The sequence below is a fragment of the Thunnus maccoyii genome, chromosome 18 (genome assembly GCF_910596095.1).
Source record: "Thunnus maccoyii chromosome 18, fThuMac1.1, whole genome shotgun sequence".
NCBI classification, from domain to species: Eukaryota; Metazoa; Chordata; class Actinopteri; order Scombriformes; family Scombridae; genus Thunnus; species Thunnus maccoyii.
Genome location: NC_056550.1, coordinates 29,023,630 through 29,046,698, shown reverse-complemented (window position 1 = coordinate 29,046,698; position 23,069 = coordinate 29,023,630). Strand labels below are relative to the sequence as shown.

General features: G+C 39.3%; 3 protein-coding genes across 6 annotated transcripts in view; 2 read left to right on the top strand and 1 right to left on the bottom strand.

Annotated features, from left to right (window-relative positions):
- The window catches only part of med15 (mediator complex subunit 15), a 26,788-nt gene extending 25,106 nt beyond the window's left edge, over window positions 1-1,682 (top strand). For all 4 annotated transcript variants that reach the window (XM_042393288.1, XM_042393287.1, XM_042393290.1 and 1 more), the window contains exons 17-18: window positions 92-190; window positions 1,191-1,682. In XM_042393288.1, the coding sequence (XP_042249222.1) occupies window positions 92-190; window positions 1,191-1,327 (236 nt within the window). In that variant the 3' untranslated portion in view covers window positions 1,328-1,682. The remainder of the gene's footprint in view (window positions 1-91; window positions 191-1,190) is intronic.
- Window positions 1,683-2,311: 629 nt separating this feature from the next.
- Window positions 2,312-11,380, bottom strand: thoc6 (THO complex 6). The gene is made up of 13 exons (XM_042393369.1): window positions 11,249-11,380; window positions 9,611-9,702; window positions 9,438-9,502; window positions 8,849-8,952; window positions 8,699-8,736; window positions 7,820-7,868; window positions 7,471-7,542; window positions 6,967-7,069; window positions 6,800-6,849; window positions 5,760-5,822; window positions 5,209-5,319; window positions 5,002-5,130; window positions 2,312-2,505 (listed from the first exon to the last, which is right to left on the bottom strand). The coding sequence occupies exons 1-13, from the start codon at window positions 11,261-11,263 to the stop codon at window positions 2,425-2,427; spliced, it is 972 nt and encodes a 323-aa protein (XP_042249303.1). The 5' UTR covers window positions 11,264-11,380; the 3' UTR covers window positions 2,312-2,424.
- A 3,268-nt stretch (window positions 11,381-14,648) lies between these two features.
- si:dkey-89b17.4 (zinc finger protein 850) overlaps window positions 14,649-23,069 on the top strand; it is a 31,815-nt gene continuing 23,394 nt past the window's right edge. The window contains exon 1 of the mRNA XM_042393247.1: window positions 14,649-15,088. The gene's annotated coding sequence lies outside the window, so the exon portion shown is untranslated. The remainder of the gene's footprint in view (window positions 15,089-23,069) is intronic.

Sequence of the window (23,069 nt, the reverse complement as noted above, 5' to 3'; positions counted from 1 at the left end):
CGCTAATATTAACATGATATGATGGAGGAGAAACAAACAGACCAGCTGGATTATGATGACTGACGCTGACTTTTTGTTGTTCTGTTCTCAGATGATAAAAACCTTCCCAGCGTTCCTCCTCTGCAGCTCAGCGTTCCCGCCGATTATCCGGATCAGAGTCCATACTGGGCCGACGACGGAGAGCAGTACGGTGAGTCAGAGCCGGGAGGATTTCCTCCTCAAGTGTGAGGTAGACTACTAGGATGAAGGTCTGCGTCCTTCATCATCTTCAGACTAAACGTTTCTCCTTAAATGAGGTTTGTGTCAGTCGGAACTTTTAAGACTCTTCAGTTTGTGATCCGAGAGTTTCAGGATGTAAAAGCAGCTCATGATATATAATAAGGATCCAATCAGAGCATCAACATATTAAAACAGCTGATGATGATTCAGATAATAAATACTCTTCCAGTTTCAATATAAAGTTTAATATAAAGTATAAAGATTTGCTTCTATGTGCTAAAAATATCAAAACATTTATCAGAAAACAGTTTTTTTTAAGATCTGTGAAAATCATCACGAATCATTTTCATTATCGATTAATCTGTTGATTGTTTTCTTTATGAAAGATCTTCAGTTTACTGTCATAGAGACTAAAGAAACCAGAAAATATTCACATTTAAGAAGCTGCAATCAGAGAAACTGGACTTTTTTTTTCTCAAAAAAATGACTCAAAACAATTAATCAATAATCAGAATAATTGGAGATTAATTTAATCGTTGCAGATCAAACATATATTGATAATAAAACCAGTCAGTAAATGTAATAAAATAAATGTGTAAATGAACAGTTTATGTCGTTAATAAAGCTGCAACTCAATTATTTTCATTATCAATTAATCATTTAGTCAATAAAATGTCAAAATTAATGAAAAACTGTCCATTAATTTCCCAGAGCTCAAGATAACGTCTTCAAATATCTCGTTTAGTTCGACCAACAGTTCAAAACCCCAAAATATTCAGTTTATTATCATAAAACACGGAAAGAAAAGCAGAAATAAAAACGATGAATCGTTTCAGTATCGATCTGCCGGATATCAAGACGACGTCGTTCTCGGTTGTTAGTCGGGGAGGAAACATCCCGACAGTCATGTCAGAGTTCAGAGACGATGATGTTTTGATCACATGACTTCCTGTCTGTCTCCTGTCCGTCAGGTGCCAACAGCTTCCTGCAGTCGGTTCACAGGAACATGACGTCCAAACTGCTGCAGCTGCCGGACAAACACTCGGTGACGGAGCTGCTGAACACCTGGGCTCAGAGCGTCCGCCAGGCCTGTCTGTCTGCAGCCTGAAGCCCCGCCCACCGCGGCACACACGCACAGGAACACACCGAGTGTTTACATGGACTCACAACCCCCCCCACTTTCTTTACCTGTATTCAACATTTACACCTGTGTGTTTCCAGCCGTACAGGAAAAAGAGGAAGGTCATTTATCCTGATCTATACTCTGCCCCCTGAACGCATCATGTTAGTGTTTATTTCGCCGGGTGAAGACGCTTCCTGTTTCAGATGTAAAGTCAGTTTTGTACCGCAGAGGAGCGACGATGATATTCTGTAAAACACTGAGGGAAGAAAAACTCTAAAGGTTTGAGTATGTAAATGTATTTTTTTGCTATCATAAATAAAAAAAAAACTTTTCATTTCAACTTTTTAAACACTGGAATCAGTTTTTATTTCTGTTTCTGCTGTTTTCTGGTTGCTGCCTGCAGGAGAGAACATCAGACCTGGAACTCATCACGTTTACACACAAACCAGATATAAAGTGTAGATTAGGAGTCCGGCTGGCTGCGCTAAGAAGCTGCTGTAGCTTCATATTCACCTCCGTCTTCATCTCATGATTGGTTTCAAATTTGCTCTCACAGCCATCATTAGAGATTTGACAAACATGACTTTATCCAAAAAAAAAAACTTGAACTTCACGTAAATCATTTCGAAGACAAAATGAGAATTACAGAAAAACTCTCAGCAAGAAAAAGAAGAAATGCTGAAAAGTTGAACTATTTGTTTTCTCCAGCAGAGCAGCAGCAGCAGCTCTGAGCGGTCAGCTGGTTTCTCTCTCATGAGCTGCAAACAACCAATATTCGTCTGTAAAATGTCAAAATAGTGATTTTCAAAAATGACTTTTTATTCAGTTTTGGTCATAAAAATGTTGTCCGCAAATATTTTTTGCTCATTTACAAAATTAACCACAGACCATGAGATGTGACTGAAAGCTCCAAAAGCTAGTAAGTGAGCCTTTGATTTTAGATTATTTTGTTGCAAATAACAAGAAGTATAAAATGACAAAAATATTTTATTTATCATGAAACAAAACGATACAAAAAGTAGTGACACGACTTTCTGACAACTTTACAAACACTTGAACGGACTCGTGCGTGCGTGCGTGCGTCAGAAGCTCAGGGAGAAAGCTCTGTACGACAGGTTAGTGAACACGTCGATGTGGTCGCTGCTGCCTCCAACCGTCAGAACCTGAACACACAAAATACAGAACACGTTAGTGACGAGGCGTTCAGGTGCACTCAGAGAAAAGACAAACTGTTTCTGTAGTTTTAGCAGTAATGTTGTAAAATGTGAAGCAGACAGTAAGTGACTCTCTGCTCTGAATATAAAGGCATTTTAGTGCTGGACTGATAGAGAGCGTTAAGTCCCGCCCACCTCAGAGGGGCGAACCAATCATCGCTCTCCACTGACTCTCCTCCTGTTCACGTGGATCTGATAACAAACAACAGAAGGATTCTTGAACGCTGCTGCTGCTTGGTGGGATTCACCACCAACAGCGAAGAACCGAAACTAAGTTTTTATAAGCTGCCGAACCGAAAAACTGAGTCTTGAAGAAGACAAACGTGGATCCAGACGATGAGAGGCGGGAAAAAGGGAAAACTGGGATCCTGACAGTCATTATTTCTACGTGTGCAGCAAACATCCAAATGTCATTTATCACTATATTTCTGTAAGTTAAGCTGAAGCATTTTGACATTTTGCAACTTGTGTTTTAGTGGAATGTGGATAAATCAGAAAAATGTGCAGGTAAGAAATAAATACACTGTTTCCTCTCTGCTGCTAAAATAATCCTTCAACATGCTGAAATCTAATGTTTTTAATGAGCTGCAGGTGTTTTGTTAGTGTTTCAGCTCTCGGTTGAATATTATGACACTAACTGTTTTCCCCTCCGGTGGTCGTGTTGCGTTCGGTCTCTATAAAGTTGGAGCGTTGACAGCGAACAAGGTTTACCGATTATTTTATATAAAACCAGTCAGACTGAATCTGTTCTTTAAATTCCTGTAACGTCCTCTGATGATGAACACGAGTCACTGGTTAAACAACGGTTTCTATTATGAGAAAACGTCCACTGTATTTCATACTCCCTTAAAGATTAATAACTGTTGATTAAGGACAAGTTTGGGTCTTAATAAAACCCTGAGGTGCCGTTATGTTTGGTGGTTCTAACATTTCCTACTCTACATACTGACCCTGAAGATATATATCTATAGCGAGACGACACCAATAGATGCAGAAATCCACAGCAATTGTTCTAAAGTTCTGAGTTACGCCGAGTCATCAGGCCTCTTCTGGTTTGTGGTTCTGTGATGGACGGGACGGGACGGGATGGACGAGCTCCCGGCTGCACGCAGTCTGCTGGTGCGTTCAAAAAAACACCTGAAAACTCAGCTCTTCTGTGGACACCTTCAACCTTTGGGCACTTTGTTGGTTGTTGCTCTACTTTCTTGTTGTTTATAATGTTTCTTCTGCATTTGTCTACTTCAGTTGTTTACTTTATATTTCCGTAAGAGACAGACCTTCTGTCTAGTGCTCTCTTATTGCACTTCTACCTGGTCGGCTACTTGAATTTGTACCAAAGCTCGTCAGTCTCTGTCCTCTTTTTGTTTCTCACTGAGCTGCGGAGGGAAACGTTCTGGTCGTCGTGTAGATTTGTTGCAGGAACATTCACGTTTCAAGCACATCCATGTTTTGTTTTTTGTTTTTTTTGTTTTTTACACGTAAGCCTTCGTCAGCTCCTCTTCTACTGAGCTGCTCTCAGGATCTCAGAGGAAACCCAGCAGGTCTGGAGGATCAGATCACTCAAAGACTCGGAGCAGTCAGACTGTGTGGGAGTTTTGATGGGATCGACTGGGACGCAGATGACAGACCGGCGTCGATGTTAAGGTGAATGTATGGAGGGAACGTCTACTGGCGCCGACATATATCATGAATTACAGTCTTAAAATAAATACGCCAACTAGGTACGTTTGAACTCGATACGTCGGTTTTAAACGGTGTAATACACACGTCGTCTCCATGGTTACCATCAGTCATTGCTGCATTTTAAGTTGTCAGAAGGGTTGAGTTCAGATATAGGCTTTTTTTTAAAAATATGTTTTATATATTATTTCACTTACACAAGACCCAAAAATAGTTTTAATACATTAACTATCAAGTTAGTCGTTAACGCTGAGTGTAAAAATTCCCCAGTACAGTGTTTCATGTGTGTAAAAGTGTTTGTTATATTACTTTGGAAAAGACATTAGACCGTCTCCTTCAGTAGGTAACCATGGCGATATCCACTCGCCACACAGGCTGAATGTTTCCCTCCACAGATCAGTGAAAACTCTGGAAGATACCGATTCGTTTGACGTAACTCAGCTGAGGCTTTGTGTCTGGTTCACAGGATGTGTTCAGGGTCAGTATGCAGAGTAGGAAATGTTAGAACCACCAAGTCACATTTCCACGTACATATGGACACATCTGACTGTGTTAAAGAAATGCTGTTTATATCGAGCAGCTGATCTCAGAGCTGTGAGACAGAAATGATCCAATAATCAGATAATAATCAATAAGCAGTTGATGTTAAAACTGCTGCAGAAGGAAGTCTGTCTGTGTTTCATGCTGTGTTATTTTATAAAACTGATCAGGTGTCTGATGAGGTGCAGGTGGAGCTGACAGCTGGCGGTGCGTTCACTGACTCACTCTGTGTTCGGAGCTGTTGGTGTTGAGCTGCAGTGTGTTCAGGCTCTGAGGCGTGCAGGGAATCTGAGCCTTCACCTCCCCGCCCAGCAGGCAGTGAGACACAAACGCACCTTCACCAACAGCCAGGATCTACAGCAGGAGGACAGAGTCACGTCATTAAAACACGCTAACAACATGCTAACACACACACGCTGTGGGAGAGCTCACCATGTCCTGGTGGAAGCTGACGTGTCTCTGGCAGCCGCTCAGAGGGAAGATGGAGGTGGGAGACAGAGAGCGGAGATGCCACAGAGACAGAGACGGACCTCCACCACACAGCTGCACACAGACAGAAACACCGTCAATACTCATCGATCAATAATGTCTCTGATCAGCTGTAAACGCTGGAGGTTATTTATTTATTAAAAAATATCTGTGTTTCATGGTCAGATTAACCTCCTGATGACCCTCAATGTACATGTTAGCACTCTGGAGCTGAAATGATTAGATGATTAATTGACTGACAGGAAATTAATTGGCAACAATTTTGATAACTGATTAATAATTTCAGTCGTTTTAGACACAAAAAGATCAAATCTTCTCTGGCAGCAGCTTCTCACACATGAATATTTGCTTTTCCAGTTTTCTATGATAGAAAACTCAACATCTTTGAGTTTCTGACTGCTGTCGTCTGAAACTTGTTTCGCAGCTTTCTATCAATAAAGTGAATGTTTTTCCCCAGGAGGACATGAACGCATCGTGTGTTGATGTTTTCTTACCATCCAATCAGAGTCGGTGGTCAAACAGCTGATCCACTTCCCGTACTGAGGCCGAGCACAATTCTGAGAGACAGATATCACATGATGAGCTAACAGCTAACTGCTAACATGATAAAAAAAAAAAACTTTATTTCTAAAGTGCCTTTTCAAAACCAGAGTTACAAAGTGCTTCACAAAAAACAATAATATGAAATACAGGTGCAAAGATAACGAACGTAGACACATACATGTGGAGCTAACAGCTAACGGCTAACGGCTAACAGCTAACAGGGCCAGCAGGTCTGACCCTCCTCCAACAGCAGGGGGCGTAATATTTTTAACCAAAAACCTCAAACGTTGTAGGGACGACTGTTGCTGCTCTATGTGAAAAGTGCCCTGAGATGACTTTTGTTGTGATTTGGCGCTATATAAATAAAAACTGATTGATATTGATTGATATAATAAGTAAAGTGGATAAAAGGAAAATAAAGAACAGCTGTTGAGTTCAGAAAATGACTTTTTACTGTAAAGCAGCTTTAAAACCAGGAAAAGAAGAACAATTACAGCATATCTAAAATATAAGACAATATCTAGTCTCATATCATGATATCAATAACAATAATATCGATATATTGTCCAGCTGTTGTAATGCTGCGTCCGTACACTCAGCTTCCTGTTGGCGTGATGTGACTCTGATCGTCCCGTCAGTCCTGCAGGTTGTTCTCTCACAGAGCTCTTTAACACACCTGCAGACTGTTTTAGTTTGTTTGATTCTCGTTGTACATCTTAAATATAAGCTCATTATATAATAAAATACACTCAAATGAAAGAAAAACATTTAACATATGAATGTATGTGATCGTATTCACTGTTATTTATCTGTAAATCTGCAGCTGTTTGACGATGAGCCTGTATTATTTCACTTAATGTTGATATAATTTAGCCTAACATGAAATAATATTATATTATGAACTTGTTCTGTGTTCATACAGGCTGTGCAGGTTATTTTGGAGAAGAAGAAATATATAAACAATATAAAATAAAATAAAAACTCATCTCACCTCGTACTTGTAGACCTCGATGCAGTGAACAGACTGACCAGTCCTGCAGTCTGCAGACACACATCATTATTCACTGTTATCAAACATGTTTTCTTCTTCTCTTCACTGTAATCTAACAAGTTTTCTTCTTCTCTGATGATGGCCAACATGTCTGTGCTGTCACTCACCCCAGATCCTCACAGCTCCGTCCTCCCCCCCCGACAGGATCTCCCCCTCCCTCTCTCTCATGCTCACGCAGTGGATGTAGTCCGAGTGTCCCTGGAGGACTGACTGGAGACACGACAGACAGGCGACAGACACTTGACAGAGGAAAAGTCACCAAACAAGTCCACAGCTTCCTCTGAGTGTCTGATCAGAGCTTCAAACATGAAACTAAGACTTCCTGTTGGACGACGACGAGTCCAAATGAAGAACTCGACCAACAAACACAAACATCTCGGTCTGATGAGGAACATCTTTATCTCAATTATTATCAATTTTTACAACTTTTTATCAAAACTATTATGATTTTTTTCTGGAAATATTACAACTTTTATCTCAAAATCAAATTCATATCAATATTAATATAAAATTACTAACTTATGACTCATGTTCTTTAAGTCTCAGATGTTTTCATTCACACTCTGCTGTATTAAACATTAAGCTGCAGGGTTTCCAGGACTCTCACAGACCTTGAAGACTCCGTGTTCCAAGTCCAGGATGTGGATGTTGTTGTCGCCTCCACCGACTATCAGACTGTTGTCCTGAAACACACGCAGAGAAAAAATACAGTCGTGATAATTCTTCTGTCAGTTAATTCAGAGCCGAGTATCAAACATTCACACAGACGATCAAAACTGTATAAACTTGGTTTCAGTGCAGAAACTCAGGTATCGTGTGTAAAAATCTACATTGTGTCTAAAAATGTGAAGCGACGGCAGCAGTGATGCAAACAAACCGCCTGCAGTTACCAGCGGTGACCACAGGGGGCGCCACATCACAGCATCACCCACGACTGAGACGTTCAGCTAATCGACTCACTCTGTGACTGACGACCATCGAGTTGATCTCCGGGATCTCCAGACTGGATCTGAACAAACACACAACACACACACACACACACACACACGTAGTGATCTGCACACGCTGTGAGGCTGGAATCCATGTCAGGACGTGAAGAAGAAGAAATTTGTTTTTTTTTATGCTAACGTTATTTATTTTCATGCTCAAGTTTCTTTTTAATGCTATTATAATGCATCTTTTGTATGCCGACGGAACTTTTAGTCGATGTCAAAATTACTTTATTTTTCACACAAACATTAGTTTGTTATGCTAACATGATCTTTTATTTTTTATGCTAACAATACTTTTTATGTTTTTATGCTAACATGATCTTTTATTTTTTATGCTAACAATACTTTTTATGTTTTTATGCTAACATGATCTTTTATTTTTTATGCTAACAATACTTTTTATGTTTTTATGCTAACATGATCTTTTATTTTTTATGCTAACAATACTTTTTATGTTTTTATGCTAATATTAATTTTTTGTTTTTATGCTAACAATACTTTTTATGTTTTTATGCTAACATGATCTTTTATTTTTTATGCTAACAATACTTTTTATGTTTTTATACTAATATTATTTTTTTGTTTTTATACTAATATTACTTTTTTGTTTTTATGCTAACATGATCTTTTATTTTTTATGAATTCTGTCTTCAGGTTGATGTTTTATAGAAATGAACTGAAACTAACAGCTGCCTGAAAGGAAGGAGATCAATCTACAGACTGATAGATGATTTGTTAATTGATCAGCAGGGATAATGTGTAGTTATTCAGCTAAAATCTGCTGAATCTGCAGTTCAGTACAAAGTGAAATGAATTAAATGAACAGAAAACACAAGCTGCTCCTCACTTGTAGTTGGGTCTTTTTGTCCAAAGAGGCTTCACATTCTGAGGAGACAAAAAGTCAAATATCAGACAAATATTGACAGAAAGCTGGTTTCACACCGACGTTTACTTTAGTCTGTCTTGTGGTTTTTTTTAAAGTTAAACTCAGCTCCACCTTCTTGATGAGCTCGGTCCAGCTCCAGGCTCTGATCTCGCCGTTCCCGGCGCTCAGCAGCTGACAGTCGGTGGACAGAAGAGAGAAGACGGGTCCTTCATGAGCTGAAGGACAGAAGAGATGAACAGAGTCTTAGAACACTTTAGCTTTTAGTCCCATCATCAGTCCGTCATTGGTCACAGTTCAGTGTCCCTTCTCAAAGGCTTCCATCCCTCAGAACAACGTCCTTTCATCAGTGCACCATACGTCCGAGAAAGGCCTCCGCAAGTCTCCTGAACATTTCCTTTGAGTACAGAGTTAGTTTTTTTTCATGCGGAAACACATTAAAAACTTCTCTATAGTGCATCGTGGCAGAAGGAGAAGCTTATTAAGTAGTTTATGTTTAAGAAAAGGTTCCACGGACTGTTCATGAGACGGACGCAGCGAGGTAGCGAGGTGTGACGTCACCCGTTGGTTTCATTGGAGTTAGAGGATATTATTAGCATATGGGACAGTTTTAATTATAAATATACACCTTTAAACGAGTCGAGAGATCAGAAACTGTTCATTTGTTCATTTATTGATTAAAGAAGACAAAAAAGAAACTCACCTGTGAACGTGAGAATAGGTTTCTGACTGACTGCCGTCGCATCTGGACTCAGAGCTGCAGACAGGCTGCAACAAGAAGTACATCATCATCATCACCATCATCACCATCATCATCATCATCACTCTGATAACGTGCAGGTTTCTGAACTTGTATCAGGTGTTTTGCTGTCGCACCTGAAGAGGGCGATCTCTCCGTAGTTGTTTCCAGCCGCCAGGAATCGACCGCAGGGAGAGAAACTCTGCGAGAAGACGGACATGTGGAGCAGCTGCAGACACAAACACAACATCATGTTTTTATATATTTTACATTTAATCGCTCTGGATCACCTGAAACTCTCCGCAGCGACGTTACGTCACAGCTCAGAGGTTCATTTCAATATCCTGAAGACAAAACCAACTAAATCCTGAGATCTTTATCATGAAGAAGTATCTTCTGACCAAATGACCGATTGATTAATCAAGAAAGTTGGCTGATTAATCGATAATGAAAATAATCGTCAGCTGCAGCTTTACTTTTGACCATGTCAGGTAATAAACAGCAACTAGAGCTGCAACCAACTTTATTACTGATTATCTGACAGTTTCTATATGTGATTCATTATTTTGGTTTTATATTAAATGCGAGAAAACTGAAAATGTTTCCAGTGTTTGTTTTGTCCGACCGACAGAAGCAGTCAATATTCTGGTTTGACTGAATTTTTGATGCTTTTTCTTTAAAAAAAAAAATGAGCGAAACAATTAACAAATTATGAAAATAGTTGCTGATTCCTTTTTGAGTCAATCAACAGATCAATTTATCAGCTGTAGGAGGAATGAGGTTAAAAACAGGACAAACAGACTGATTATAACTGCATATTAATTATGAATGCAACGTTTCAGTCACATACAGTTGATATCATCAGGTGCAGGATTTGAATGTATTTTGGCTCCACCTGGTGGTTTTGTCATAAACGACACAGCGGAACATAAAACATAAAACTGATGACAGACTTTTGAGTCTCTAATTGTAAAGACTAATAATTACCAAGGAAGGTTTCATGAAGTTTGGTCTAACAGGAAGTAAATATATTGTTTGAAAATGTGCTTCCTCATTTATCGATACATGATGCCCCCTTATTTCTTTTAAAATGTATTTTTCCATTTGTTTTCACAGTTTATCGTTTTTTTCTTACTGTCGCTAATTCTGTTTATTCTACTTATTTTACACTGATTTACTGTAATAAGTAGTCTTGTTTCATTATATTTTGTATATATTGAAAAAGTTAATTTAAAAAAACTCTACTTACAAAAAGAAAATGTGTTAATGCGACACACAAGCAGTGATATGGTTCCTTCCTTGAACGCTTTCATAGAAAAACCACAACACTGAAAATGAAATGAACTAATGTATATATGCAGGCAACTCATTAATAAACGACCCGAATTTACCGGAAGTCTCTCTTTAACAAGGAAATGTTTTTAAAGTTGTTATAAAATGTGTAAATTGTTACTAATCAGTAAGAAAATGTTAATTTAGCAGAAATTTTGAAGGTAGTTCGGTTCGACTCCTTCTCTCTTCGTTTGAACCTCTGACAGGTAAAAGAGGTGAAGTAACGTTAAAAATCAATTATTATTGACTTATTGTAAGTTAACAAATCTAATATAAGTAAAATACATCAGATATCAAGTTTATCATCAAACATTTGTGGCAGCTACACAACACAAAGCGCGAATCTGGCCTGAACCTGAGCGCAGATTTTAGTCTAAAATGTATGAAAAGTTGATTTAATTGCGGTCAGAAGCGTCAGTTTTATTGAACATTATGAACTTTACCTCAATGGGACCCATTCTGCTGCAAATATGAACTCCGAAACCCTCTGAAACTGAAGAAACTCGACTTTACATATGAGAAATAGAGCAACACAGACCGACCGATGCAAAGAGGGAAAAAGACTAACAACGGCGACGGAATATGACGTCAGTACCGAGGCAAGGGATTCTGGGACATGTAGTACATAATCAAGCAGTAGCTTTTTTAACATATTCGAAGCCATGGTAAATTAAATTAAATTAAATTAAATTGATAAATTTATCTATCAATTTATTTTTTTATTAATTATTATTATTATTATCATTATTATTAAATTCAAATCAATTCAATTGAAAAATAGTCAATTAATATTACAAAATTAAATTAAATATTAATCACATTTTTAAAAACTGGTGAAATTTTTATTTTTTTTTTTAATCTGTGAAAGACAAATAAAACTATATGGCAGCCAAAAATGGAAACCAAAAAAAACAATAACTATAATTTCTGTTATATTAAAATCAGGTGAGTAACAGCAACAGGTGAACAACTCAGGATTTACAACAATCATTGAAGTGGACAACCAGTATCAAACATTTAGGATGTGTAATAAGTGACAATAAGCAACAGATTTATAGAGAACATTTTATTTGAACATGAACATGTGAGTGCTGTGATCTTATCGGCTTCTAGTTCAAAATATTAATCGCTTGAATTGATTATATGTAAATGTATAAATGGGCTGCATTTATATAGCACCTTTCTAGTCTTCCAACTACTCAAAGCACTTTACACTACATGCCAACATTCATGCGAGGTGCCAACCTGCCCGTCAGGAGCTCTAATGTTCATTCACTCACTCGCAGTTTGATGTTCAGTATTTCGCCCAAAGATACCTCGACATGCAGACTGGAGGAGTCGGGGATCAAACCGCCGATCTTCCAATTAGTGGACTATCCGCTCTGCCTCCTGATCCAAAGTCGCCCTCAATGTCATCATAAGAGGCTTGTTAGTATCACCTCCTGAGCAGAGCTGAAATTTAGTTCCAGGAACAATTCAAACCAATCAGCAGCCACGATGTCTCGAGGCTGAAGCACCTTAAAGTGTCACTGACGGTTCCAACTGACATTCAGCCTCAACTTTTCTCTAGAAATACTGAGTCAATCATTGTTTTCAATGAGTTGCAAGTGTGCTGGTGGTCATTTTGGAAATTATTGCTCCATTAATAAGATTTAAAGACTTATAGTAGCTTTGATGTCTGCCATGTGGGCGTTGATTGACAGCTGTGATTGACAGCTGGCTGCGAGACTCACACTGAGTCTGACTATTGTTACAATATTTAACTAAGTTTAAAGTTACTTGATTATGATACCAGCCCTGTTAGCAGAGTTTAGCTAAAGTAGCCAACGTTAGCCCAAGTGTGTGGCGCTCAGTGTTCTCAGTAAGCTAGCGTTAGCATGGGTCCGAGGTAGCGGGGCGTGTTTCCATCCAGAGCGTGAAAGGAAACAACCCGCAGTCCTTATCTGGAGGGTCCTGATGGCGCTGACCAGAAGCCGCAACTCTGGGCTTCAAACTGGTGCCAATGAAACCAGTGGGTGACATGAAATGTTACATCATTACTTGGTTTTGTCTATATAGATAAAAGTCACCAACACTCTCCTGAAGTCAATTTTCCAACTTTCTAGCTGTAATCTCTGATGTCTACAAACTTCTACAGTGTTCAGTCTCCGTCCTGATGTTATTATTCAACTCCTTTAACCTGTGATGGTCTGTGGGCTTATGGGAAATATATATATATATATATGAAGATGATATATATTAACATATATCATCATCTCCACTAAACATGTGGAGTGAAAAACACAACAAACTGTTGAGTTCTTCTGGAAAAGAACCTGGAAGTTCCAGTTTTATTTCAGCTCTTTAAACTAACCTGGTTGCTGAGGTTAAAGTCTTAAACATCATGTTTACAACAGACCTGCTTGACATGTAAACATGTTTCTAACAAGGTTTTTAGATGTGAGTATTGCTGTGATCAGTTCATGTCCGTTGATGGATCTGATGTGAGCAGCAGGACTTCGTGGTCCATCCTGAAGCAAACTGTTTCCACTCTGGATCAGGATCCTGGCAGCTCTGGTCTGGATGTTCCTGCCAGGATCCCCGTGAAGAGCACAGAGCAGTAGTCTAGTCTGGAGGAGATAAAAGGACGAGTTTCTCTGCATCTGACAGCGATAGAGAGGAGCAGAGTTTAGAGATGTTTCTGAGTAGAAAGAGGTTTTTTCACGTCTTATATGGTCAAACCTAACGCCCTGATTAGTGACGGAGGAGGAGAGGGGACGTCCTGGCTGTGAAAGGTGAGATGAGGTTTGGAGGATGACTGAATCTGGTCTGGATCTTCAGTTTAACTGGAGGTTATAGATTCATAGGTTCAACTGACAGCAGACAGAATATTTTGGGGTTTCGGACTGTTGGTCAGACAAAACGAGACATTTAAAGACGTCATCTTGGACTCTGAGAAACTGTAACAGACAACGAGCTCTTATTCTGGTTCTGTTTTTAAGATAATATAGGAGTAAACACCAGAATCAGCTTTATTGGACTTTAATAATGTTTACACATACAAGGGATTTAGTTTCTAGCGGCTCTGTGTGCTCTCACACAACAATCTTCAGAAAGATACACAAGAACAACGAGCCAAACAATGATAATTAAACATAAACATCACTGCTATGTACAACAAGTGGGTGAAAAATAGGCAGATGACTGTGTATCTATTTTAGAACATTTAATACAACAGCATGATATGTCTATAAACAGGTGAAATTGCAAACAGGATACAAATGGTGCAAAGGTGTGAAAGAGTGCTGAAATAAGTACTGAGGGGAGAAAGATGATGAGTTACACACAGCAGGTGGTTTTATACAGCCCGCTCAGTTAATGACTATTAACAGTAATGAATGATATATATACCTGTTAATGCACGTTTTTGTATTTTAAACTAAAGTAAATATAAAATATATATCATTTGTAGGTACACATGCACTTTTACTTTTGATACTTTGTTTTATTGATAATACTTTTACTGAAGCAGGATTTTGAATTTAAGTATTTAAGTAATGAAGTATTTTTAAGATGTGATCAGGATCCTGAGTCCTTGATCAACTGATTAATCGATAAAACGACTGGATCACTTGATATTGATTGTTAGCTGCAGCCCTAAAGCTGTGGACTCGCTCCTTCACGTCCCATAATAAGTAGTGACAGGAGGGACGTTTCTGAAGTGAAGGCGCCATAAATTAATCGCAGAATGTATCACGTCTCTGTTTGAGCTGATAAAATGACCTCGGTGTGTCATTTGCCCCCATGATCATCCAGCAGCAGCAGCCTGGCTCGGCTCGGCTCGGCTCGGCTCGGCTCGGCTCGTTATTCCGAGCGGCTGGCAGGCCGAGCTGCACCAAGTCTGCATGTTTGTCTAAAAATCTGCATCCAAACCGGCTCAAAAGACCGGAGTGAGCTCCTGGAGACATATTTGAAGCCATGTGCGCCCCTCAGAAGCTGTAAACCGGCGTTCAAACAATAAACTGGGTGTTTTTGTGGCTGCTGTTGTTTTATCCTGCGCATGATGACGCGTGAACGCGTGCGGCGGTCCGGATGCGCTCCGCACGGCGCGCCGCGGCAGCGGCAGCGGTAGCGCAGGAAGTGTGTTGTTGAAGCGGCGGCGCGGCGGGGAAACAGCCAAGAACCAAAAGTCGGTTGTAGACAGGAGGAGGAAACAAATAACCATGCCTAATCCGTGAAACTTGCACATTCTGCATCTCCCCGCTGTGCATCGTTGAGCGTGCGGGCGCAGAGGCCAGCTGAGGGTGAGTTTGGAGCCTTAACGGCTGAAAAATGATGTTTTCCGTGAAAGGCGGCCGCGGTGTGTCTGAGATCTTTGTGTGGCTCCGGGCTAGCCTCGGGTTGCTAAGGCTAGCTGGCGAGCTAACCTCTGCTGCGGCGACGATCTCCATTCAGGGCAACCTTCATTTAATTAACGTGAGAATAAACCTGAACGCCGCGGTAATCCGTGCACCGCTGTGTTTATGTTGTTTGTGTGTTTTGTTTATCATTTTGTTGTCCTGAACTTCCGTTACCCCTTTTCTCTCATCGCGGGGGGTTGCTAACTAGCCAGGCACCGATGCTAACGTTAGCTCGGCCGTGTATCTGCCTGCTGTCCGCCTCATATAATCAACATAATGCAATTTAAATAAATATTTGAATGCTCCACGGTTGATTGTGTTGTGAATGTGCACCTTGTTCAAATAACCGGACTCCAGCGGAGGCGTCGGTTGTTGCCTGGGTGCTGGCAGGTTGTGTTTGCGGGGCTGAGAAGGCGAAGCTAGCCCGTTAGCATGGGGGAAAATGGCTCGCTGCTCGAAAGCCATTTTCCGATGAAATGGGGTCTCAGTGAAAGTGGGCTGGTGGCTGAAGGTGTTGTCCTGCTCTGCTGGGAGCATCATGTCGGAAATTCATGCTTGAACCTGGATTTGTCCCCACCGGTTAACCCCCCTCTGCTCCCCTCCCCGCCTAGCCGGGCTCGGGCGTCTCTCCCCCGGATAAAATCGGGGAGTCGGCCGTAGAAAATGTCGGCCGTGTGTCGGTGAAGATGGCCCGCTTTGTCCCGATACCTTCATGCCGGGGCTGAACCCGACCGAGAGGAGACGGGCCAAGGTCAGGGGAGCTCTGCTGCGGGTGTTTCTGTGTCACATCTCCCCCTCTTTATCCAGAGTGCATTTTAAAGTTTGCTGATACGGAGTTCTCTGCAGAGTGCAGCCGGGTTTGATGGTCGTAGCCGGGGATGTATCTGCTGGTTTTCTCCGATCAAAACAAATGTGTGAGCAGAGCTGCTTATTTCTGCAGCACACGGGGGGAAATATGTGAACTCGGACTTCCTGAGACACTAATAACAGCTCAAAGTGTGACATGCATTGATGATATTAGTGACTGAAGTGCAGTTTGATCAGCCCGGCGCCCTTTTTTTTGCAGCTCAGCCTCAGTTTGTTTACATTATCTCGGCTTCAGGCTCACGGGAGGAAGAAAAAAGTTGGAAGGAAAAAAAAAAGTGAACGTGTTTTGATTGGCTGCCGTTGAGAGGCCTGATTCAAATCTGAGTGTGAATGAAATGCTTCACATTTGTGACGTCTGAACCGGGTTATTATGATCAATTCTGCCTGTGCACTTTAACGTTAGATTATTGATCAGCGGGAAGGAAATGTGGCATCAGAGCAGAGATATTTAACAGGACACAGACATGAAGGAAAATATGTACAAATCACACACAAATGAAAGTTAGAAAGTTAATTAGAGCTGCAATGATTAGTCAATTACCTGATCATTTGGCAGCTGTTAATTTAATAGACATCTGTTTCATTAGAAGGATAGTCAGTGGTCGCATCTATAATGTGAATTCTTGGATATTAAATGTTTATCTGCAGTTTTTCTGTCGTGGTTTCAGTAATATTTGTTGTTAAAGTGCTGAAGTAGCATCACATGAGGCGGTTAAGATACGTTTGAGTCAAAATAAAGGAAGAACAAAACTTTCCACTCATATCTTGGGATGTTTGATTTGAAAGAGAACTTGTTTTAATTCTAACTATTGTAATTATCTGTGAACTCCTCCTGCTCTTTCATCTGTTTCACTCTGTCTCTTATGTTTTATCAGTGATGTTATTTGGTGTTTTTAACTGTGAGCTTCCTTCAGGCCTCCATGAGCCTTTTTTTTTCTGCCTCTTTCCCGTCGACGCTGCAGTGGAAATTTATAAATGAAAGTGTTGACGGAGTTTTAGGCGCAAATTCAGGAGGCTCATCTCCACCTGGTTACCATAGTTACAGACAAACTCCCAACACAGCCGGCCGAACAAATGGTGTAACTTCATCACTCACTGACTCACACGTTCACTCACAAACAAACAAACATACTCACTCATGTATTCACGCACTCATTCGTTCATTCATTCATAATGGTGTTTCTATGGCAGGTCTGTGTGCGTTCAGTCAGAAACATGAACTCAGTCTGTGGTGTTTAAAGTGTTTCAGGAAGTGAAGTTTGAACCAAACAGGAAACACATATATAGAAACATTTAACGACTAAATAAAAGATATAAAGCTAATAAATGATCTGACTGCATGTAACGAACCTGCAGATCAGAGTGACATAAAACAGACTGTATGTTTTAAACCTGATTATATTAGGGCTGCAGCTTAATGATTACTTGATGATTAGTTTGGTTATTGATTGATCTGGATGTTCTTGTGTATAAACTGTCAGAAAATAGTGAAAGTGAAGAAGAGGGCTGAAGGTGACGTCTTGTCCCGACCAACAGTCCAAGACTCAGAGATATTCAGTGTAGGACAAAAAAAGATCATATTATAAGGAATATTCTTCCAAAAGATAAATATCAGTGTGTAAAATAATCAAACTTTTAACTAAGTGATCGGTTAAACGAGAAAATACCTGTCAGATTAATACAGTTTATACAGTTTATACAAGGGCAGCAGCAAATGAATGTTTCATTATTGATCAGTCTGGCAATTATTGCCTCAATTGATCTTTTTCTCAATAAAATGTCAGAAAATAATGAAAGTTAAAAAAAAAACAAAATCCAGAAGTCTTGCTTCATATTTGTCCTTAAGTGATGCAGAAAACATGAAAAGAAAACAAAGACTTCAGGTGAAATAATCTGATGAATTTATTCTTCCATCACAGACAATCTGTGATTATTTCTTTGATAGTGCTTTAGTTTTCTTTCCATGGTTGTCTGCACCACTTGAGGACAAATATCATTATTTAATAATAATAAGAGGCTGCTCTCTACTGCTGGAGACATGACGTTAATAACACAGCAGAGCAGAGAGGCTGCTCTCCACTGCTGGAGACATGATGTTAATAACACAGCAGAGCAGAGAGGCTGCTCTCCACTGCTGGAGACATGACGTTAATAACACAGCAGAGCATAGAGGCTGCTCTTTACTGCTGGAGACATGATGTTAATAACACAGCAGAGCAGAGAGGCTGCTCTCCACTGCTGGAGACATGATGTTAATAACACAGCAGAGCAGAGAGGCTGCTCTCCACTGCTGGAGACATGATGTTAATAACACAGTAGAGCAGAGAGGCTGCTCACTGCTGGAGACATGATGTTAATAACACAGCAGAGCAGAGAGGCTGCTCTCCACTGCTGGAGACATGATGTTAAAAACACAGCAGAGCAGCCCTCCCCCCTCAGTTTGTCATACATACAGGCAGGAGACTGAGATGCTTCACATTAATTAATTCATTAATTAATGCAGTTAATTATGTTAAATAAAAAGGCTGCGGACCATTTATCTTATCTGCCAGTTATGGTTCATATTGTATTCCAGTGGAACCAGGACACAGTGAACGATTTAACACAGTGTTCTGGAGCAAGAGACTGAATGAATAGAGAAGAGGAAACTATTTTAATCGAGAATCAGTTTTGAATCGATTCTGAATCGAATTGGCACCAAAGTATCATGATAGTATTAAATCGTCCCAGACCTACAAAATCAACACTGTCATTTATCACAACCTTTATTTTTCATCTTCTTGGTATAAAATTGAATCCCTCTGAACACTTTTGTCTGTTAAATCGTGATTATTTTTTTCAGTGTACGACACTCTAAAGGTGCTCGACTGTGTTCTTCAGCCTTTAACACCTTTGTCTCAGTAACATCCAGGAAAACCCTGATGAATATGGCAAAATTCATAATCAGGATTATTTTGGTCAATATTGAGATCAGTTATTTAACACGATTACTCACTGACCTTAGTAACATCATGCATTTAAGAGTGGATCTCCTTGAACTTTATAATTGAACTGAAAAACAAAAAGTAAAAAATGACAAATAAATCACATAAATAATAAAATATGCATATATATATTTGAATTAGGGATGCATGATATGATCGGCACGTCATTGGTATCGGCCGATATAAGCTCTAAAATGAAATTCGTGAACGTTTTTTGCCGATTATGAGATATGTCGCCGTCTCCTTCGCCGCCTGACTGTGTTTCCCTCCACGGACTGTTTCACCCTGACGGTCCCGGTGTTTCCTCCGCAGGCTGCACTTCACTCATCTGCCCGTCAGACCCGCTGCTTCTTCTAGCGGAGGCTAGCTGGTAGCTAGCTTCCCTCCGGTCATGCTGCGGCTAACGCTCCGCTAGCCTCTCAGCTAACGTTAACCCCGGCTCTCCATGTGGATCCAACCGGAGCCCCGAGCCCCGGTTCGTTATTCAGGTTAAAGCGGGAAGAAGCAGCTGAGTGAAGTGCAGCCTGCGGAGGAAACACCGGGACCGTCAGGGTGAAACAGTCCGTGGAGGAGCTGCTATGTTCGGCTGTATTATCCTGCAGTGTGTTTATGCACCTGAGTCACCAGGTTACAGTCGCTTCCTCCTCGAGAAACCTGCTTCCTGTAGTCACAGGTAGACTTTACTACCTGCAGAACACCGACCACACGGAGCGAAGCGTCCTGGTATCTAAAATAATAGCATCCAAAGTGAAACTAAAACAGTAGCCTGTAGATGTCTAAATCAGTCAGTTTCCACTGCTGAACATTTGACTGTCTGTTAAATTCAGACACATTCATGTTGTGAGGAAGAGCGACGCTCTGTCCGTCTCTCGCTGAGCTGTCACATGACGGATTTATAACAAGACCAAACCAGAGCCTCGCTGCGAAACGGCACAATAATCGTTTTATCTCGATTATCTTGCTTTTATAATTGTTGGAAGTCAAAATCATAATTGAAAATGGGATTTGATTGATTGCCCAGCCAATAAAATAACCCAATTATTGAAGAAGAAACATGTTAAAACCATAAAGTACAACTAAATATTTGTACATAAAGTACAAATATTTGTGCAGCTATGATTCTTTCCCATATGTCTTATTGATCACATGTTGGGGGCGGCTGGAGAAACAAACTATAAAAACTCAATGCGTTTCCATCACTGTAGGGTTCTGGAGAAATACAAGTTACTGAGCTTTGACAATGTTAGATTATTCTCAGATTAGTGCCTAGTTTATAAATGTTAAATGTTTTGTCCTCCACTATGTGACTTTGTGTTGTTCTATTAGATCCTCCAGATTCTCCTCTATAGATTTCATCTCACTGCATCTGGTCATCAGCTTTCTGTATGAACGTAGCTGATGATATGAAGAACTGCAGTTCAGTCAATACAGTCATAACCAAATTATAAAATCTACTAAAGACCAATCAGCTGTGTGACCACTGAGTCTAGTTTACATTATTCATTTCTAGTTGACACAGTGGGTGTATGTGATGAGCTTTGTGTTTTGTATGTTTGTGTGTTTTTTTTTTGTTTTGTACTGTTTTGTTGTTGTGCTGTTTGTATGTTTTGATTGTGGGGATGTAAATTAGCTTCGAGCTAACTCCGGTGCATCTTTAATGTTTAAAACTGCACACTGTGGAGCATCGAAGAGTTTTAACATGAATGCATGTCGGCAGGTGCAGCGACGCTTCCTCACAGCGTCACATGATGTCAGAAACAAACAGCGATGTGTCAATATTACACACACACACACACACACACACACACACACATACACACACACACACACACACCTGCCTTTTCAATTCTTCTGTCAATTTGCTTTTGACAAATATAAAACACTTTCCTACAGAATCTTGTTTTTTAATTGAACAGCCGTGAAAACTCTGGATATTAATTATAAATAACGATGTCAAAGATCTTTTGTTTCTGATCAGACTGAAAACTTGTTGACATGTTTGTGCTGATTGTGGTTGTTTTTATTATTATTAATTATTTTATTATTAAATGTTGTTCTGACACTGCAAACCAATATTATTTTATTAATTAGTTTTGTCAGAAAATGGTGAAAAATAAAACTTTCTGGATGTCAAAGATATTCAGTTTCCCATAAATGATTTATGTAAATAAGACAAAGAACCAGATAATATTCAGCATGTTTACTTGGAAACTGACACATCAAACAAGTAATCTGATCAGATTCTGTTAAAGTGAATATATAATGATTATTTTATGGGCTTTTAATACTTTACTTTTCTTTATGGTTGCAACTTGTGATTATTTTCATTAATCAATGAATTGTTTTGTCTATAAAATAGCAGAAAATAATAAAAAAAGTCACAGTTTCTTTGAGACCACAGTGACGTCTTCAGATGTCTTATTATCTGGTCAACAGTCCAAAACCCAAAGATATTCAGATATATATATATATATATATATATGATATTTACTGAGAAAAGCTTCATATCATCACAGTTGAGAAGCTGCAACTAGAAAAAATGACTAAAACAATTATTGACTTACCAAAAATAGATGCTGATTAATTTTCTCCCAGTCACAGATTGAAATAATATAATAAATATAATAAAGTTATAACAGGGTTTAAAGGACAAATCTGTTAATTCGAGGAGTAACGGAGACCTGGTTCCATCGTTAATATGTAGACTGGTCCTTAATTTACTTTTGTTTACTCACTTAATTTATTAACATTATTGATATTCTCCAGTTGCAGTTGGTTTAATTATCCCCTCATTAACCAAACTGTAGATTAGAAGAATCATTACACCAATATTTATAATACTTGTATTTGTTTCTGCCTTCATTTTCTCCTAAAAGTTATAAAAACTGTGTGAAGAGCTCGCTGTGCAGTTTAAAGCTGCAACCGTCCATCAGGGCATCTGTGGGGGGAGGGAGGTGGAGGTTTGTTGATACTGCAGTGGTTTTCTGAAGGCTGTGGAGGGATTCACAGCGAGCTTCGTCCTCTTTACACTGTCAACAAAGGTGTGTCCTGCAGGCTGTTGAAACTCGGAGCCGTCAGCTGTGACGCAGCAGCTTCACGCCGGCGGTTTCAGGATTTACGCTTACAAAGGAAACATGAGGAGTCGTGGAAAAGTGACACTCGTACACTGTTAAAATGGTTAAAACACTATTCAGGCAGACACGTCAGAGCACCGATGACGACTAAATTACAGGTGAAATAATCAATCAGTTGATGGAAGATTGATCAAATATATTAAGTAATTAAATTGTTTTGAGTCATTTTTCATGGAAAAACTTGTCTGGTTTCACTTTTAGAGCTGAAAAAATTAATTAGCAACAGTTTAATTATAATTAAAAGTTTCTTTATTAAGTAAAACAAAATCATCTTTATCTCTTAAACTGATTTTATAAACTGATCATCTTTTTGTTTTGCACTGCCGGACGGACAAAACATATTTGAAGACGTTAAATCTAGAAACTGATAAATGTTTCCTGACATTTTATAGACTAAATGATTCAATTGATTATTTAAAAAAACAATCAAGAATAAAGATAATGAAAGTAATCATTATGTCTGAAATTTAACATTTAACTGTAATTTTGTGTAGATTTTTTATATTAAATTTAAAAAATAATCTATCAGGATTTTTTTTAACCATAAACACACAGATCCACAGATTTGATCATTAAAGAATTTCCCATAATTGAGACTATTTCTCACTGAGCTCAAACATATCTGATTATCAGTCGACATAAACGTAGCGTGTTGTCTGTAAATGTTTCTGTGTTTTATGATTTAAGCAGAAGTGTCGAATCATGTGGTGGATGAATAAAATTTCAACAAATCAATAAGAAATATTATAAATGTAATCATACATCGAATGAAATGAATATATATCAATGAATTTATTAATGATGCAACAGAACACTATTTCACTACTTCCTGTAACATTAGCATGAAGAAGTGAAACAGATGTAAACGCTGTGGCCTGAAGTAATCATCAAAATAACATT